At 35.9% G+C, this 20,816-nt stretch overlaps 2 protein-coding genes across 2 annotated transcripts; one reads left to right on the forward strand and one right to left on the reverse strand.

The window, feature by feature from the left end:
• The first annotated feature begins 5,737 nt into the window (after positions 1 to 5,737).
• On the forward strand, positions 5,738 to 9,923 carry fev (FEV transcription factor, ETS family member). The gene is made up of 3 exons (XM_058787593.1): positions 5,738 to 6,364; positions 6,820 to 6,891; positions 7,599 to 9,923. The coding sequence occupies exons 1-3, from the start codon at positions 6,277 to 6,279 to the stop codon at positions 8,144 to 8,146; spliced, it is 708 nt and encodes a 235-aa protein (XP_058643576.1). The 5' UTR covers positions 5,738 to 6,276; the 3' UTR covers positions 8,147 to 9,923.
• A 7,359-nt stretch (positions 9,924 to 17,282) lies between these two features.
• Positions 17,283 to 20,044, reverse strand: cdk5r2b (cyclin dependent kinase 5, regulatory subunit 2b (p39)). Its single transcript, XM_058787607.1, has one exon. It carries the CDS (start codon positions 19,190 to 19,192, stop codon positions 18,275 to 18,277), a length of 918 nt encoding a protein of 305 aa, XP_058643590.1. The 5' UTR covers positions 19,193 to 20,044; the 3' UTR covers positions 17,283 to 18,274.
• Positions 20,045 to 20,816: the final 772 nt, after the last annotated feature.

Below are 20,816 nucleotides of genomic sequence, written 5' to 3' on the forward strand. Positions count from 1 at the left end.
GATGTCCTACACCACCCATATGATGGACATGAGACTGTTATATCTATAATAAACAAGAGCATGAGTACCTTTATGTTAATGCCTCATTATTTGTTCTTTGTGGGCCCGCTTTTGAGGATTTCAGCTACATTCACAACATAAATTCATATAAAATGTATATTATTTTTCTTTATATAAATAAATAGTTTTAGCAATTATTAATTTAAAAATCATTTTATTTTATAATTATATATATATATATATATATAGGTGCTGGTCATATAATTAGAATATCATCAAAAAGTTGATTTATTTCACTAATTCCATTTAAAAAGTGAAACTTGTATATTATATTCATTCATTACACACAGACTGATATATTTCAAATGTGTATTTCGTTTAATTTTGATAACTGACAACTAAGGAAAATCCCAAATTAAGTATCTCAGAAAATTAGAATATTACTTAAGATCAATACAAAGAAAGGATTTTTAGAAATCTTGGATAAACTGAAAAGTATGAAAATGAAAAGTATGAGCATGTACAGCACTCAATACTTAGTTGGGGCTCCTTTTGCCTGAATTACTGCAGCAATGCGGCGTGGCATGGAGTCGATCAGTCTGTGGCACTGCTCAGGTGTTATGAGAGCCCAGGTTGCTCTGATAGTGGCCTTCAGCTCTTCTGCATTGTTGGGTCTGGTGTCTCTCATCTTCCTCTTCACAATAGAGAATCTATGGGGTTAAGGTCAGGCGAGTTTGCTGGCCAATTAAGAACAGGGATACCATGGTCCTTAAACCAGATACTGGTTGCTTTGGCACTGTGTGCAGATGCCAAGTCCTGCTGGAAAATGAAATCAGCATCTCCATAAAGCTTGTCAGCAGAAGGAAGCATGAAGTGCTCTAAAATTTCCCGTTAGATGGCTGCGTTGACTGTGGACTTCAGAAAACACAGTGGACCAACACCAGCAGATGACATGGCAGCCCAAATCATCACTGACTGTGGAAACTTCACACTGGACTTCAAGCGACATGGATTCTGTGCCTCTCCACTCTTCCTTCAGACTCTGGGACCTTGATTTCCAAATGAAATGCAAAATTTACTTTCATCTGAAAAGAGGACTTTGGACCACTGAGCAACAGTCAGTTCTTTTTCTCCACAGCCCAGGTAAGATGCTTCTGACGTTGTCTCTGGTTCAGAAGTGGCTTGGTAGCCCTTTTCCTGAAGACGTCTGAGCGTGGTGACTCTTGATGCACTGACTCCAGCTTCAGTTCTCTCCTTGTGAAGCTCTCACAAGTGTTTGAATCAGCTTTGCTTGACTGTATTCTCAAGCTTGCGGTCATCCCTGTTGCTTGTGCACCTTTTCCTACCCAAATTCTTCCTTCCAGTCAACTTTGCATTTAATATGCTTTGATACAGCACTCTGTAAACAGCCACACCTTTCAGTAATGACCCTCTGTGACTTACCCTCTTTGTGGAGGGCGTCAATGTTCGTCTTCTGGATCATTGCCAAGTCAGCAGTCTTCCCCATTATTGTGGTTTCAAAGAACTAGAGATACCCAGAATTTGTAAATATTCTAATATTTTGAGATACTGATTTTTGACTTTCATGAGCTGTAAGCTCTAATCATCAAAATTAAAAGAAATAAACATTTGAAATATATCAGTCTGTGTGTAATGAATGAATATAATATACAAGTTTCACTTTTTGAATGGAATTAGTGAAATAAATCAACTTTTTGATGACATTCTAATTATATGACCAGAACCTGTATATATATATATATATATATATATATGTATATGTATATGTATATGTATATGTGTATATATATATATATATATATATATATACATATATATATATATAATATACTGTACTTAAACTGAATTTGTCACTAAATAATTTAAAATATCATACTTTTTTCTACATAACAGCCATGGAAAAGGAAATGGAAAACAACGAGTTTAAAATTATTATTATTTAAGCAACAAAAAAAATTGCCCTTTATGAACATGTAAGCTCAAACGTCAGATGTATTTTACATTTTTATTTTGTTTTTATTTTTTTAAATAAAAACATTTAAAGTGCGGTTAACAATTACCAAACAATAGGGTGAAATCAGTTAAAATGGGCTATCAGGTAAAATGGACCAAATAAGGTTGTATCATCATATCTCTTTAAATTTTTACACACAATCATAATAACTGATCTTGCATTGTTGCTTCAACACTTGTTGACATGTAACAATAATTTTGATTGGTCTGAGTTTGTTAAGGCGGGCAGGGCAGAGTGTTACATGAAGCTGGTCAGAGAAATTGTAAGGTAAGTGAGGCTGACATAGTAAATTTCATTCATCACTAACAAGGGCACTAAAGCAATTATAAGTACGCTTACCAACAAAGCAAATGTTTATGAACAATGTTTTGACATGCTCTTTCAAATAAAAAAAGTTTAATTTAAAAAAGAAACTTTGATTTTTGTGAAAAAGGTCATTTTAGGTAGAAATGGCTGGTTAAGCTAAAACAGGCCACAATTTTCAGCTAAAATGGGCTGCATATACACACACACACATTTCCACAGAAATTGAGGGTGAAAATAGTTTTGTAGGCCTAGATATGTATCCATACAAAATCTTAACAGTCTTTTAAAATATATAAATTTATATAAAAATATATACAAATTATATCTGCAAAGACTGCCTTTGAAGGGAATGCAGCAAAAGATCTAACTGGCCTTGCTAGGTGCAATGTAAAGACCGACAGTATACAGGAAATGTTAACGTGTTTTGTTTTTTGTCAGTCCTTGTTTGTTTTTTTAGATATCCTAATCTTTAACAAAATGCTTTGACAAATATTTGACAAGCATACACACATACACGCACACAAAAGACACCAATGCACAGAAACACACACCTATATAACATGATCAGTTTATTTTTAATTGCATTGTTTAATTAAATATTCCTTCAACTTTCTATTTAATGAAATACATTTATGGTGTTGTTAGTATGGCACACTAAAGACAATAGTGTCAATTTACTGTTAAAAATGTAAATTTGTGGCCCATTTTAACTGAACAGCAGACCTGAATGTTGTGCTGTGGCTCAAGAAGGCACCTACTGATACTCTAACTCTTATCATTTTAAAACAATTATACTTTTCACATTTAAAAAATGTTTATATATTTAAGAGACCCATGCTAATTAATAAAAAAATATCATTAGATCTCATGCATAGCTTATTTGATGGTATTATAAGTCATTTAACATTCACCCTAATCTTATTTACATGTCATGTTCTTACAAACGTGGACTACGGTGGCCTAGAGAGCTCAACGCGCTGCAACTTCAGAAAACACATGCACATAGAAAAAGCACCAGCAAATCAAGAAAACATCACAGCAGGTGCTGCAAATGCTCACAACACAACCAAATCAATAATTTTATTTGCAGCGCGTTTCTTTATTTGGTTGTGTTGTGAGCATTTGCAGCGCGTGTGTTGATAAAGTTGTTTTCTTAATTTGCAGGTGTTTTTTTTTTTTTTTTATTTTTTTTTTATGATACAGTCCATGTATGGAAAACGAATGATGAAGGGGAGGGAGTCTCACCCGTTTGGGTTTGTCTGGAGCTGTCCGAGGTCCTGACCTTTGTGCGTTAAACACATGTCGCACATATTCTTTCTTGATTATATATTTTTTTTCACTGTTAAAAAACAGCCTAGATCTAATGCAATGAACGAGTCTTTGTAACAGTGACGGGCTTAGCGGAAGTGCGGGTTCTTGTTCGTCCAATCAAATGGTTCGTAACCCTGGGATCCGGGTGTGATTCCGCCTCTTATTGTTTGCTGTGTAACCGTTCGGGACTCCAGCAGTATTTGGCTGCACACACCCACTCACAGGATCAGATGTGGACGGAGCAGTTGCTGTTTGAACACCCGATCCCACACCCAGTCCAGGATCTCCTAATAAATGTTCAGCTGTACACACCTTTATCAAATACACAAATCATACGAGCAGATTAAAAGTGTGCCACTCGTTCTTAGTGCAATGATTATAAGACAGACAAGAGTGCTGAAAGCAGCTGGATCTGAGACAGGCTGCGGTCAGACATAACAGCACGGGGTAAGTCAACTTATTGAGGGAGCAAATCAGGACACTATAGTGTGGGTTAGTGCAGGAAACAGCAGTCAGGTTATAAAGCTATGAATCACAAATCAAACCTTTTAAACTAACCTAAATATGCTACTTAAATGCATAAGTTGATTAGTCATATTCATGTAAAATAGCCTATTTAATTAAAAATCCTGTTTATTAGAATTAAATCAACCTGACTGAAAGGTTAAAAAAAAAAAAATTAATTAATCTCTATAATACAATGTTGCTTATGCTGTGTATCTTAAATTTATAATTCACTTTCTAGTGTTTGCCTGCTTCAGATTAATGTTGTTTAACGTTGCTTCTACCGAATTCTAAATTGAAATTAATAACAAATATAAAGGGTGCTGCTGGTACAATTTACCCCCCCTACTGGGGAATAATTAAAACATGGACATTTAATATTCTGAGCATAAATTTATGCTGGAAATGTAATTTACTATTAAATGAATTGTTATCCCCACCAACGCCCTTTATTTGATTTTAACATTTTCATGTTTATAATTTTAGCTCAAACTTTTGAATTCGAAACGCAAATAAAATTCTCAGGAGAAAAAAAAATAATAATCAGGCAAAAAATAAATAAATAAATAAACAAGAAAACATGTTTGATTCATGGTAATATCTCCTTAAATGAACAATTCACTTTTAACTTTTTCCTTTACAGCTATAACCTGAAAACACAATGAAATCTTCAGATTTAAACAATTTGTATATTACAAGTTTATTTTCCCTTAATTCTCTAATTGTTGCATTTAGGAGCACGCGCCAGCATGAAGTGACCCGTGTCGCGTGGACAAACTGAAGAATCGCCTCGCATCCGGGGCTTGTTTTAAGTTGCCTGCGATCTATTTAATGACTCAGGCAGCTAAAGCAAGTCTGGGACGCCAGAGACAACACGACAGACAGAGTGCGTCAGAACGATGCACAGAAGATGATATTAATGTTTGTTCATGTCGATAATGATGCTACTCTGACAGCAATTTTTGTTAAATAAACACAATAAGTAGACTGCACATACTACATGACCTATTTCACGATCATAAGACTTCTTTACCCTTTATTACCAAATATTTACCTTTATTGTCAGTTTTAAACAATAAATACACACCCCTGTACAGACAGTCAGCATTAGCATGTTTACTTGGCACAAGAAAAATAAAAAGCATAATAAAACATGTATCTTCCTTTTCGGTTTTTGTTACTTTACTAGTTCACGAGATGAATGTCGTATGAATTATTGTCAAATATAGGGTGAACCCAATCTGTTCTGTTATTTTTGTTGTTGTTTTAACAGTTTAACACTCAAAAATTCCAGTGTAAAATAATGTACAACAGAATCTATATCTATATTTATCATTGTTTGGTTATTTGTTAAGATTTGGTTTTGTAAAAAAAAAAAAAAGGTATAGTCTATACATGAAATATACATGCAATTCAAGGACTTGTATAATAAAAATGTGTCATCATTATGATAAAAGACAATTGTTATTGTCTATTATGCTCAGTTTAGAAAGGTATAATATTACGCGAATTTAGAAAGGTTTATGAAAGGTTTATGAATTTGGAAATATTATGTGCTATATTAAATTGAAAATAAATAAATAAATAAAAATGCATGCATGCATTATGTAACAGTCCAAGAGAAGCGATCATAAGGCAGGGCAGAGGGTTTACCATACCATCTATTTCTCATTAAAGCAGCATAAGTTTGGGATAAAATGTTCTTGTTTACCATTATGCACTGAGGCATGGTTAAAAGGTAAATATTCTCAACCAACATGGAACAGGCCTTTCTGTTTGCAAAGAGGTAAAAAGGCGGAAAAGAAAAAGGATCTGAACCGGTTTCCATGTCAAACACTTCAATTCTCCATAGAAACTCTGATCTTAACGCAGAAACTTTATTAAACCTTGATGGTGGATTGATAAGGCCGAATTTCTATCGGTTCCTTTTTATTGTGGAGACGGGGAGGGATGACAGAGGTAAATTGCTCTTTTAATTAAACCAATGCACCGAAGGAAATTGCTGTCTGAATATTGTCTCAGAGATGGGGCTTGTGACAGTTGCCTGGAAACTTCAATCTGTCTCGCATTTATTCCAGATCACAGTTTTGAGATAAAGTTTAATAAAAATCTTTGCGCCAATGAAAGCCTACCCTTTCACGTCCACCACCGCCACCACAATGCGACAGAACTGCGGAGGAAGCCTAATGTTTAACATGTATCTCTCAGGTACACAATCTTTTTGTGTGTAAAATGAGCAATATTGCTGAAATGACTGAAAAGGAAAGGGCGATGCTGGGGGTCCGCGGGTGCAGCGCTGCGCGCCGTCGCCGGTGTCTCTGACTTCTCCATCTGGAACGCATGTCCTCTTTTGTCGGAAATCGGATATCCTTTTTCCTGGACGCGTTTCCTGACCTCAGCGCTGAAGTCTGGGCTAATACATCGAGCAGCAACTCGACAATACTCAGAATATTTAACCTCTTTTGCTGCGATTTGTTATTTACAGATGGGTGACATTACGTGTTTTGTCTAAAATTGCGAATTACACATACACAGACGGGGGTGGGGGGATGTTTAAGGCATCTGTTGCGTTTTATGTCACTCCAATATTTCATAAGGCATTTATAATATCAATCACAGCTAAATTCTAAATGTCAGACGTATTTTCAAACGCTTTCTTTCAGACCCCACAGAAAATCTTTTGAAGGAAAGCAAAAGCTCTTCTTGGACCCCCATCAACACAGGAGTGCAAAAAGGTGAGTGTTGCGATGAATTGTTGACAGGAAAATGTTCTCACTTTCATGCAAAAAAAAATATTATTGCATTTTTTTTTTTTTTTTTAATATGCAAGTGTGCATTGTTTTTTTCTTTCTCTTATTGTATTATTGTCATTTTTGTAACTGTGGCTTCTCTTTTTATGATTCATTGACATTGTTATTTATTGTTGTTTTATTTATTGCTCTTGATGACCTTGAGTGATCTTAACGGTGTCTAAAATAAAATGTATGATTATTATTATTATTATGCAAAGTGGTTTGACTGCTTATTTATTTGATGAGGCCTAAAGTTTTTCTTTTAATTTTTATATTTTTAAAAGAATCTCTTAAAAATGAAAGTTCCAAATGCAATAGAACCATTATGTGTTCCCAAAAGAAGGTTTCAGTGAATATTTCTTCAAGAACAATTTTTAGTTCTAATTTAAGAACGGTTCTTCATGGAACATACCAATAAAGAATCTTTATTTTTTAGAACCAAGAAGCAAATACACCAAAGAACCTATAATGAAACATAATATATATATAAAACCATCTCAAGAACTCAGTAAACGTTTTTTTTTTTTTTTTTGTAAAAAGAGTGATTTTGTTAAGCTTTTGAATAATGCCCTTTAAAGAATACTGATTACAAAAGGTCTGTCTGTTTGTTTTCCCTTTATTTATGTAAGCCTACTTTTCTTGCATTGTAGGAAGTGGACAAATCCAGCTATGGCAGTTTCTTCTGGAGCTGCTGTCTGACAGCGCCAATATGACCTGCATCGCCTGGGAGGGCACCAATGGAGAGTTTAAACTGATAGACCCGGACGAGGTGGCCAGACGGTGGGGGGAACGCAAGAGTAAACCGAACATGAACTATGACAAACTGAGCCGAGCTCTGCGCTATTACTACGACAAAAACATCATGACCAAGGTGCACGGAAAGCGATACGCGTACAAATTTGACTTTAACGGCCTGGCGCAGGTGTGCCAGCCCTCCTCAACCGAACAAGCTATTTACAAATTCCAGAGCAACTTCGCTCCCCTCCAGTTTTCGGGCATTTCCAAACTCAGTCTGGTTGCTCCAGGTGCTGGTCCCTCGGGCTTCTCATACTGGCCCGGATCTCCTCCGACCCTCTATCACAGCCACAACCTGCAGCCGCCAGGACCCTTCGGTGCTGTGTCTGCGTCACATATAAGTTGCGTTAACAATATCAACAGTTTAAATAACCTGAATAATATCAATAGTCACTATAACTGATTTTTTTTTTTTTTTCATTTGCTTCAGGAGTGTGCGCTGATAGACTACATAAGGCTAATATTCAAAAGTGCAACTGATTTCAACATTGTAGACTAATAGTAGGGCCTATTCCAATCATACCCCAGATAAGAAAAAAAAAAAAAAAATAGAAAATGAATCATTCGATTGCAAGGATAATATGGGAATGACATTTGGTGGATGTTGATCACTTTAAGATAAGAAAGCAATTTAGCGCCATCTTATGGAAAATAACACTATCACTTCGTGACTGGTTAATTCCTCATTAAAATCAGCTGGTCTTCGTAGTCTGCAGAAGTGAAGAGAAAATGAACGCAATGTTGGAGAAGTCTACATGGTATGAGAACAAATGGTAAGAAGCAAAAATGAAGAGTTCAAAAGCCTCTAAGTGCCATCTGAAATGATCATTTTTCTTCTCAGGCTCTCATGTGCAGGTTCAGTAATTTCACTTTAATAGCAATGAATAGGTTATTTTCATTGCCATTAATATTTAATCCCACCGGTCACGATAGTGACCGTAAAAAAGGTTTTCATTTATAAAGCTCTAAAAAGCTTACTGACTGATATTTTAGTGCACTTCCTGTAAATATGGAAAAAAATAAAAGGTCTCAATTAAATATGTGCAGTTTCACATGATTTGTGCAAATTGTCACATGACCAGAGCAGTTTATTTCCTGTTTGCACCTTGAGAAGATGATAACTGCATCAAAGCTCCAGAAAAAAAGGAAAAAAAAAAAAAGGCTAGTAAAGTATGTAAACATAAAGAAATGACAAAGATTTTTGGGACACATTATGTTTAAGGTGTCTAGTATTCATATATGAATTCACATATATTCCGTTTTGTTGAGTGTGGTCATAGGATGAGAAAACATCTTGATAGTGAACTTAGGTATCAGTACAATATAAAGGTACGATATAAATCCAATTGCAGTTGTTAGTGGAAATTACACTAAAATGTTGCTAAAATGACAAAATATTGCACTAAATTGAAAGTTCAAATGTTACAAATAAATGTTACAATATTGATGTTGTAATACTGGTAGCACTAACAAAAAAAAAAGAAAAAAAAAGATATATTTTACAAAAAAGTAAAGATTTAGAAATATGTTGATGGTTGTATATTTTTGTCTTTTATCTCGGTGTTCCTATCAATGTTGTGTAAGGGTTTTTTAATGCATAATAGTAACCCTAGAATGTGATGAAACAGTTTAAAACAGCTGGGGTAAGATATATAATAATTTTTATGAGTGCAGAAATATGTTATTCCAGTACACACATTGTCCCACCGGCCACATTTGTGACCGATCATAAAACACAATTTTTTACACACTTTTCCTAAAAATGTTCAAAAAATAATTATTGATTAGGCTATTTCAAAGGGTTACTAATGACCCATCATTTGGATATTTTCATGTCTGGGAAAAATTTTGGATTAAACGGGTTGAAGTGAAAATTGAACGGGAGCCTGAGAAAAATGCTTCAGATGTCACTTATAAGCTTTTGCATCTGAACTCTTCAAATATGTTCGCTACTACACTTATGTAAAGCGCTTTGATATTTCGTTATTTATTTAACGTCGACATTGACTCGTGGACGGTGTCTGAATATTGGGCATAGGGCTACATTTTAAGAAGCGTATGTCCTAATAAACCCTAAAGAATTAATTTTTTTGTTTCGTATGGTCCACTTAAGCACGCAAAGAGTCTGTGTCCTTGCCTTGTTTTCATTCAATTGATTATTTAGTTATAATGTATTTTGCTTGTGACGTTACATTAAAATTATTAATGTAAAAATCATGACCTGTTATATTTGTTTTTTTGTGTGTTTCTGTAGCCAGAGTAATAACACAACCTGTTTGGGTGGTTTGTAAAGTAATTTAAATTTATTCTTTTTTTTTTATTCTATAATATATATATATATATATATATATATATATATATATATATATATATATATATATACATACATACATACACACACACACACACACACACACACACACACACACACACACACACGCGCGCGTAATGGTTTTTATACTGTACAAACTGTATGTGTTATTGTCCTACACCTAAACCTACCCCTTACAGGAGACTTTCTGCTATTTCAGATTTTCAATACACTCCATTCTGTGTGATTTATAAGCGTTTTGAAAAGTGGGGACATGGGGTGATGTCCTGAAAAGTCACCTTCTCCTTGTAATACCTGTCATTATACAAATTGATGTCCTCATTTGTCACAAAAACGCGCGCGCACACACACGGTCAGAATTGTTGGCACCCTTGGTAAATATGATCAAAGAAGGCTGTGAAAATGAATCTGCATTAATCTGCATTGTTAATCCTTTTGATCTTTTATTTATAAAAATCTAACCTTTCATTGGAGAATAAGAATTTAAAATGGGGGGAAATATAATTTATTTCATATCATATATTTTCTCTTATACACATTGGACACAATTGGACTGGAACGGCCAGCAGAAGCTTGGTTTTGTGCTCAGTGACCCATCTTTGTGTTGTTGTTGAGGTTTGTGTTTGGATTATTGTACGGTTGGAAGATCCAAACATGGCCCATTATAAGATTTCTAACAGAGTCAGTCACTTATTGATTTTTTATCTGTTGGTATTTGATAGAATCCATGATGCCATGCGTCTAAACAAGATGCCCAGGACCTCCAGCAGAAATATAGCCCCACAACATTATACACATGGGGTACACTGAAAAAAAATAAGAAGTTAAATTTACTTAATTTTTCTTTTGCAAGTTTTTGCACGAATATTTTTTAAGTAAAATTTAAATAAGGAATTGAGTAAAATCTATTTAACTAAGTTATCTCAAATTAGTAAAGGAAATAAGTAAATTTAACGTGACCAGGTAGAGTTTGATGAGTAATTTCTACTTAATTATTTTAAGTTTACCCTACAATACTCAAGTACATTTCACTAAAGTTTGTAAACTTTACTCAAACAACATAGCACTGAAAAAAAAAAAAAAGCCTATAAAGCATGTGGTTAAGTTAAAAGCACGCATGTAAGCAAGTAGACTGCTCATTATTCATTTTAAGGTAATATGTTGACTCAATATAGTTATAAATTGAATGAACACAGAGACCTGAATACTTGGCACATGATACACAATGACGGTGACAATCAGTGAATAGTGTTTAAGCATGAATGGGCCATTTTGAGTAAAAAATGAACTCCAGATGTCACAAAACAGCAAGTTACTTATCCTAACAACAAAAGAAACCATAAAACAGTGTAAATACATCTCGAAAACAGCAAAAAAAAAATTACCTTATGAATTATTCATGTCCAAGTGCATGATGGGAACAACGGGATCATGACGTTGATATTTACTTAAACGATATTTGTAAAAATAACAAACAATTCCAAGTAAAATATACTTATAAGTTCAAACTTTAAATTCTACAAGCTTAAATTGAGTACTAATATTGAATTTACTCTTTTATTTAAATTCTTGCCTGAACTAAATTATTTAATGTAGAAACTACTTTTGTTTTTCTGTAGTATTTACTTCACCACAAAATCATTTTTATCAGTGTACTTTTTATCCCTGTGTTCTCCAAACCCATCTTGAGTGTTTGCTGCTAAAAAGCTCATTTTTTAGTTTGATCTGACCATAGAAGCCAGTCCCATTTGAAGTTCAGTGTGTCTGATAACTGAATATGCTGGAGTATGTTTTTGGATGAGCGAGGAGAATTGTTCTTGAAACCCTCACAAACAGGCAGTTTCATAACATTTTATGTTGATTGGAAATTCTTAATTATTGCCCTGATGGTGGAAATGAGAATTTTCACTGCTCTACCTCTTTTCTTAAAGCCACTTCACTAATTTGCGAAGCTCAATTATCTTTTGCTGCACATCAGAAATATATTATTTTGGATGATTAAGGGAATTTGGTCTTTGTTTGTCCTCCTATTTATATTTCTGTGAAACAGGAAGCCATGGCTGGATACTTTCATGTTCATAATCACCCTGGAGTGCTCATAATTGTGAATACTAATGGGAATATACTTTAGAGATATTTTACTCATAAGAATTTCTTGGGGTATCAATAATTGTGTCCAACGTGTATTTGAGAAAAATCACTTCATAATGAGATTTTCCCCCATTTTCAATTGTTTTAGTTCAATGAAAGTGTCACATAACGAGGAAGCAAGGAGAACGCAGGAGGCATGAAATAACTTAACTGTCTTTAATGACGAAACACAGGGATTAATCCAACATGAAGGCTTGAAAAGAAATCAAAGAAACACAGGGAACATAACGAGTAGACCCGACAAAACAGAACTGAACAGACAGGAACTTAAGTACACAGGATAATTACAAACACAGGTGCAGGGGATAAATCAATGAAACTAAACCAGGAATAATCAATTAACTAGTTTTAAAAATGTAAAATAAAATATCAAAAGGATTAATAATGCAGGTTTATTTTCAGAGCCTTTTTTGAGCATATTTACCAAAGGTACCAACAATTCTGACCACGTGTGTGTATATACTGTTTGTTTATATATATATATATATATATATATATGCTAATACATTCCATAAAAATTCCATAATGTTTATCATTAATAAGGTACATTTTAGTAATAAAAATACACATTTTATTTAAAAAAAAAAAAAAAAAATGTTGTCCAATGTTGCAAGGGGCAACACAAGTATATATACAAATTAATCAATATTTATTAAGTATATACAGTTAAATAATACATAGCCTATATTAAACTAAATGTCCTCATAGGCATTATAAATAGAGAAAAAGAAAGAGGGTCAATAAAATATAGGGGAAGGAAAATATCGCATAAAAAAGTGGAAAGTCTCCCTTCTCCATCAAAATAGAAAAACGCGGCGTCTGTGCGTGTGCGCGTGCGTGTGCGCGCTCTTCGTTTTAGAATGACACAATCTGGACACAAGAGGGCGCCATGTACCTATATTCGACCATAACCTCAACTATGAGAGAGACAGCGTCATAGGACATCCTTTCAGCTTCATTTATCAGAAAACTAAAAGGTACAAACAGGGGAAATAAGAAAGAAATCCAGACCTTTTCCTGTAACGTATCAAGACTAAGATCCAAATGGCAATGCATTTCCTACTTTGTGGCAAACGGCTTCCTTGTTTAATTGGCTGGTAGCTCATTTGATGTCATAGATGAGGAATTTCTCCAGCATTGCTGTGTATTGTGAGGAGACCCATAAGTCCCATCAGTGTGATCTGCATGTCAATAGCAGCTCTTCTGGGGTCCGCCATTTATGGCAGGGTTTGTTTGCACTGACACACTGGACCTATTTTAAATCCGGCTCTAGTCTGGCCAACAGACTCCAGCTTAGAGAAGGTGCCTGCACAGACATGGTGGACTTTCATTCAGTCAAAACAATATTTGTATATGAGATAAATAACAAAAAATCAAGGAGCCTCGATAAGTTTTGCTTAATCGTCACACTTTTAAATATTTCTTATGCTCGCTTTATTTTTGAAAGTTGGTTTTTGTGTAGACACATCTTAAACACTTGGTTTTGAACTTTTGAACTTTTCCTCCATTATTGCCCAGGAGGAAAGACACAGCCCATTTAACAGAATATGCTCCAACAGTACTTACGCTATATGGGGCAAGTTGTCACAACAGAACCTGCCTATCTATTTTAAGCTTTTATTCTAAATTTAAAGAGCAAGACAATTATGAAACACTTTGTTGTGACAACAAGCCCTGGCCTCACCTGTACTGAAATTACATAATTATTTTCTTCTCCAAAATAATCAATACACATCTGTGCATTATCAAAAATATAATAGAAAATGTTCTTAATGTGGTTTTAACTTTCTATGACCTATAATCTGCTTACATGTAAACACCCGAATACAGTAGAGTGAATGTATTGTTGATAATATTACTTAAAAATAGTGACCTTTTTATTTGAGCTAAATCTAAACAGTAACAACAAAGAGCATCTAATCTATATATAAGGTCTACCCTCCGTGGGTCTCCTCAGTGCTCACTAAGATAAATCACTCTTATAATAAGCTCTCCTGAGCTCTAGGGTGTCATTGAGTAGGTGAATGTACAAGAGTTAATCTGGACATCATCTGTGCTAAGTCCAGTGCAGCGGCTTTTGCATAACACACAGGTGGGAGGAAAACATTTCCAATCTCTTCTGCCCTAAACAAGCGTATAAAATCAAACATGTTAAAATACTTTATACTTTATCCCTTCCTTATAAACTAACTGGTAATGTTTTAAGGCATGCTTTAGTAGTTTGCGTTTACAAGCATGGTGCCACTTGCTGGTCATGTTGGGTCAAGGATAAATGCTATCATTAAAGGAAGCTGAAGAGCAATCAATCTAATTCAGGATTGGTAATGGTTATTAGCCCCCTAAAAAGCTGCTGAAATAATCGTTTCTGGTAAACACAACCCTCTGTGACAGGAGAGGAGTGTTGGCTGGTAGCCCCTAGAGAAACCTTAATGAGCAGTACTGCTTTGAATCTGTCTGTGTGATCCAGTGACTAACTCCCAGCCAGTGGGTGGCACTGAATGTATCATCCATTCAAGTCAGTCACGGAGCGCCCACTCCCTCTCTATATATAGTCAGCATCCTCCACCTCGCTCGCCCTCAGAGAAACTGGGAAAAAAATAAAAAATAAAAGTGTAATCACATCTGTGGCTAATTATTTAATACTGAATGCTTAAAAAATGAAAATTCTTTATTATAAATGGCATTTTTAAATCTGTTTTCTGTTTTAAGGGATGTGTACAACTTGAGCGATAAATGTAAACAAATGTAGCTGTAACAATAACTATATTAGCATCCACACCAGCCAATGATTACATTCTGATTATTATAAGCATGCACCGAGTCTGTCGCTTTAAATGCTTGAGTTCTTTAAAGCAGGGTGAATTCTGGTCTGTTTTATGGTTCATAAGCTATATAAAACAAAATTAAAAGAGATTCCAACACTATTGTTCTTCCATGCCTTTATTGTTATTATAGTTGGGTTGTGAACTCTGCTATCTTTTACATTTAGAATGATTTTTTTTAAAACTATATCTCGAATGGGCCTTTTTATGGATTTCTGTCATAATTCATTCACCTTCATATCATTCCAAGCCTGCATGAATCATGGACTATTTTATGGCACTTTATTCTATTTTTTTTTATACACTGTAAAAAAAAAAAGTTGAGCGAACTTAAAAAAAATTTTTTTACCTGCTTCAGCAGATTTTTGAGTTTGCTCAACTTAGTTTTGTGGGAGAATCTAAAATTTTGTTGTATAAACTTAAAATGACAAGTTGAGAAAACTCAAAATCTGCTGAAGCTAGTTGCCTTACAATTTTAAGTTGGCTCAACTTTTTTTTTTACAGTGTATGCTTTCACTGGGTGATAAAGAGCAGCATGAACATTCTTCAAAATCTCTTCTTTTTTGTTCCATAAAGAAAAACTCATATTGGTTTATTAAATAAATCAATAAATAAGAGGGTGAGTAAATTCTGACACAGATTTTTGGCTGAACTATTCCTTAGAACAAAAGAAGTATATTCTTCATTAAACAAGTATAACATTTAGATAAATAAGTTGTTTGTTTGGAAAGGAGTGCTGGCTTGTCTTGACATGCTCATAGGAAAGGTGTTTATTCACTGACCTGCCAAAAGAGTATTATTGACACTTTGATTTCCAATGTGATATAACCTATTTCTACTAATCTGGGATCAGTTAGTGGAAAGACTTAGATAAGACCTCTTATATACAGTATATATAGCCAGGGCACAGTGTCATAAGGTCAAGCTGACAGTAGCTACTGAAGAAAGCCTCCTGACAGATTAAGGAACCATTTTAACAAGTACAAAAAAAGAACTAATCCTGTGCTTGGCACTTTGGTTAGGATCTCAGAGGAAATCACTTGTTTACTGAGGATAATAAGGCACAGCCGTTCAACAGACAGAACATATTTGTGTCAGTGATATTGTTTTTAAATATTATGAATCAGTTGTCCACCATTTAGAACTGAATGGAGAATTTTTTTATTCAAATTTAATTAAGAAATTTTGGAATTAGACTTGGAATTTCAAGAAGAAGAATTAACAACGGTCTGATTTTTTTTTTTTCAATATTGTAAATAAAACATTCAGAGTATGTTTCACAAGACAATACAATACAATTTCAGTCTTTCTACTACAAAATGTTATGTTTAATTCAATGTCACATGCTGTTTTTTGTACTTATTTGTGAAATATAGTGTAATAGTAATTTCTGAGTAAAGTTGTTTTCAAAGTATTTTTAGATATGTTGAAAAAACTAATTGGTGTAAAAACAATTTTCACTGAAAATTTACTAACAAATTTCATAAATATTTAATATTGAAGTAAAAAAAAAAGAAAAAAACTTTTTACCTTTTTTTTTTGTGTGTGTGTAAAAAGTACTAGTCTCAAATTGATACGCAAAAATGGACTTTGGCGTACATACGATACGCACGTGTTTGGCGTGCATATAATACGCAGTTTTGGTGTGCATATGATAAGAAATTTGTTGGCGTGCATATGATACGCATCTACCCCACAACCGTAATCCTACCCATCGCGTAGCATATACACGCCAAAGTCCATTTTTGCGTATCAATACCACGAGTTATCGTTTTTATTTGGCGTACTATTTATACGCACTTTCATGAGATCGGGTAGAACGAGGTGGCTGCATGTTGCTTACAACAGAAGCTTTAAAAATAGTTCCAAAACTGGGACATGTGTTGATTGCGAGCTAATTTCCTACTTGAAAACTACTTGACACAAAACAGCCTCCTTCACGTATATTTCTTGTGTGCACGTGGGCACGCACTGCTTGAAGACAAAGCGCGTGAGGTTCCGCAGTGCTGTGTGAACGAGCGATCCTGCGGTTACTATAGCGACAGACTAGAGCGATGATGCCCCAGTTCACATGTCTTCCCAGAGAAACCCCTCTCACAGACTGCAGCAAATCCCGGCCAATGAACTAGAAGATCATTCACGTCGAGTGTTTTATTCACAACTCTGCGAGACTCGCTCAGTCATCCGCTAAAGTAAGAACAAGTGACTGCAAATGTAAGAGATTTGGAGTTTTATTGTACACTGTAGTGATAATGGATAGATGGCTTGTCCCAAAGATCAGCTGAAGTTATGGATGTTAAAATGGCACGTGGTCAGTGCATTAATGAGCTTGTGCATTATCTATCAAGAAAACCAGTCAGACTGGGTTTTATTTCATTCAAGAAAGAGTAGCTACTGAAGAATCATGTCAAAGTATAAAATAAACCCCAAGCAAGATCTGCCCATTTTCCTCAAACCAATGTGAATCAAAACAGTAAGATCACCCATGAATTGGCACATAGAACATCTCAGTAAAGAGAAAACACTTTCAAGTTTCAAATCCAGAATGGCTGGAGACAGGCGTCTGTCAATAGAGTAAATGAGCACAAGTAGGTCAGCACCTTGGATAGTTCCATTCACATCTCTTCAAATGGAGCATCATCCTCCTGAGACCCATGCAGTCATTTGTCCATGAAGTACCTTTTAATACTTGATATAGCAACTTCCAAACTTTTTAATAGTAATGCGGCCAGTACAGTATAACATAAACTCTAGGCCTATACATTTTTGGAACTAAACGAATATTATGTGTTGTTAGGCTACACCAAACACTTAAATTATATGTCAAACAATTCTAATGCAACAAAATATACAACTTTTTTTTAGGTCTCAGGAGGATAGTGACCCAGATAGCTAACTTAGAAGTGACAGTTGAGGCTGACAATTATGTAGAATAAACGTTGTGACTTCCCTTTTTTATGAATGACTGTGAATCACAGCAACAGATGCAAATCTATACGACATGCATAAAACTGCAGCTACACCGGTGAAGCCATGTTGGCTATTACAAAACACTTCACCGGGGCTACTTAATACTGTTAAAACAAAGCCAAACACAATAGTTTCATAAATACTAAATTGATAAATCGGCTCAAGGTGCAACGTAACAGTCACTCAGGCAGAGCTGATTACAATTACGTCCAATACAATCAGAAGTAATTGATCTCTGCTCAGATTCTGACCACACTCAGCGATCCAGTTCGCTTGCATCCTTCTTATAATCTCCTTCGTTTTTTAAGTCTTGGAAAACCTCTGTGAAAAAGTGCGGATCCATGTTAATCTGCAGCATCTTGCCGCTCAGTTTATCGATGACATCTAACGAACGGTCCCAGAACACGTCCTTATTGGTGTCGACCATGAAGGGCTTGAGAGGGTACGAGATCTCGTTCCCTATGTAGGAATACGCTAGATAGAGGCAAGTCAGAAAGGTCCCGTGGAGTTCACGTGGATTGTCAACATCCTCGGTCACGGTTTCCCTAACGAGCAGATAGACGAACACGAGGTTGGCTGGCGTGATGAACCCGTGGTCCTGCCAGCCCTGCAACAGCAGAGTCCTGTCCACGTTTCGGAACCAGAGGATAACCTCGTTTGAGGTGAGTTCTCTGACTTTGCAGCATCGTTTGCACAGGAATTCGCCCAGACAACGGAGCAGCTCCCCGGTGGAGGCCTGGACGATCACGCGCCTCGGCGAGAGCAGCGACCGGCTGCTGGGCTGCTTCTGCACCGACACCAGTTGCTTCGCCGCTGCAGGTAACTGGTCCTGATTCTGGTCCTGGTCCAGATGGGGAGGAACCGTGGGGATGGGCACCGCGAGAGGTCCATTTTTCGCTTTCTTCTCGGACTGTTGCGATTTCCTGGAGTTCTCCTGATTCAGATGCTCGACCTGACTGTCGCTGCTCGCTGGCAGGGGAAGAGGATTCGGACTTACTTTCTTGGCACTTTTTTTCTTACCTGATGCAGTCACTAGCCGCTTAAATGTGAGCGTGGACACGACCACTGACTGCTTTTTGAGGCTTTTCTCTATTTTCCCGTTGGCTTCGTCTCCTCCATCTTTCAGAATGGTCCCCTTAGTTTCTATAGGGGATATAGAGAGCACGGTCCCCATATCGCAGAGCGCGCCGACAAAAATGTTATGCTTCGGCCCTGCGCGCGCGGAGACGTCGCGATGGAGATTGAATTGATCAGATCACAAGGGCAGCTCCATTTGGTTAGTAAAACAGGCAGGTTAGCAGGTGGACTGACAGCCCATCAGAAAGGAAATTCCAGAGCAGCCAGACACTCCCTCCACTTTCTCTGCAGTAGTGACTGCAAACCAGTCCTGCATTGCCTACCTCAACTAGAGGAGATTTGTGGTGAGCCAAACCAATCTGACATCAGCTTCTGCTAACCGGGATTATCCCAACGTGTCTGCGTAATTAGCCAACCTCGGGGCTACAGAAGGCGAATGACAGACTAAAGCACCAATAGAAGCAAACGCCTGCGCTCACATTATCACTTCAGTTCAGAAGGTGGCATTTTTAGACCGCATGAGCCAAGTATAGTTCTGTCATTCCCAGACAGGGCACAAGTCTCTCCTCAGCTCTTCCATTTAACCTACTTAGCACTGAAATAGTGAGCCCGGACTCATGAAAATGCGTATAAATAGTACGCCAAATAAAAATAAAAAACTCGTGGTATTGATACGCAAAAATTGACTTTGGCGTGCATATGATACGCAGTTTTCACGTACAAACGATATGCATCTACCCCACAACCCTAATCCTATGTGTAGCACATACACGCCAAAGTCCGTTTTTGCGTATCAATACCACGAGTTTTTGTTTTTATTTGGCGCACTATTTTTCATGAGATAGGGTTGGAATAGTTGAAAAAGAAAACAATAACCATGCAGTGATTAACCAAGTTAGACGTAATGAGAAATTGCATTTAGAAAAAGGAAGATTGCTAAAAATATTTGTCCCAGAGGGGTTTCAAGACAATTAGAAATATTTTTTAAAAACCATATAAAATAAATGACATTTTTTCCTAACTCTTTGCACGTTTTTGATGTTTGGAACAACTTGCTTAAAGCAAATTAATCTGTCTTGGCTGAAACGGAGGTTACATGAGTACTCCTTTAAGTTTCCATGAGATTATGAAAGGAAACCCAAATTCATCAAGCTGCCCTGTCACGCTTAAAGCTGGATTAAAGCAGTCAACATTAACATTTGCTCTGTAAATAGCCTATTCTTCATTTATTAATATTTGTTAACAAGTGTCATACACAGATTTTACATTCATTCTGCTGATGATACAGAAGATATTCACGAAATGTCTCAAATCCTGTTTACAGTTAAGCGACTTAGAAAAGAGGAGGAACAAAAGCAATTTGTCAAAGAGCCAACAGTTTTCATAATACATATTTCCAGGTTTATTAGACAGCTAGATCAACTTTCACACTAACACACTGTTCATGTGTTCCTGTGCAAGTTAAACGGTATTGGTCTTTGTCTTCTTGCTACTGACCCCATGCTGGTCTCCCATCTGTGACTCTGCTGAATGACAAAAGGCCTGTCTGATCATAACAGCTGGCAGGACAGATAAACTGTAATACACGCCAAAGTACCTTTGAATTACAGTATTATAAGAAACAAAAATCAAGTCTTAAAGGTATTTGCAGAGTGTGTAATTGTATTTTTTTTTTTTTTTCAAATAACAGTGCACATTATGGCACAAAGATAATCCAATCC

The sequence above is a fragment of the Onychostoma macrolepis genome, chromosome 09, assembly GCF_012432095.1.
Source record: "Onychostoma macrolepis isolate SWU-2019 chromosome 09, ASM1243209v1, whole genome shotgun sequence".
NCBI classification, from domain to species: domain Eukaryota; kingdom Metazoa; phylum Chordata; class Actinopteri; order Cypriniformes; family Cyprinidae; genus Onychostoma; species Onychostoma macrolepis.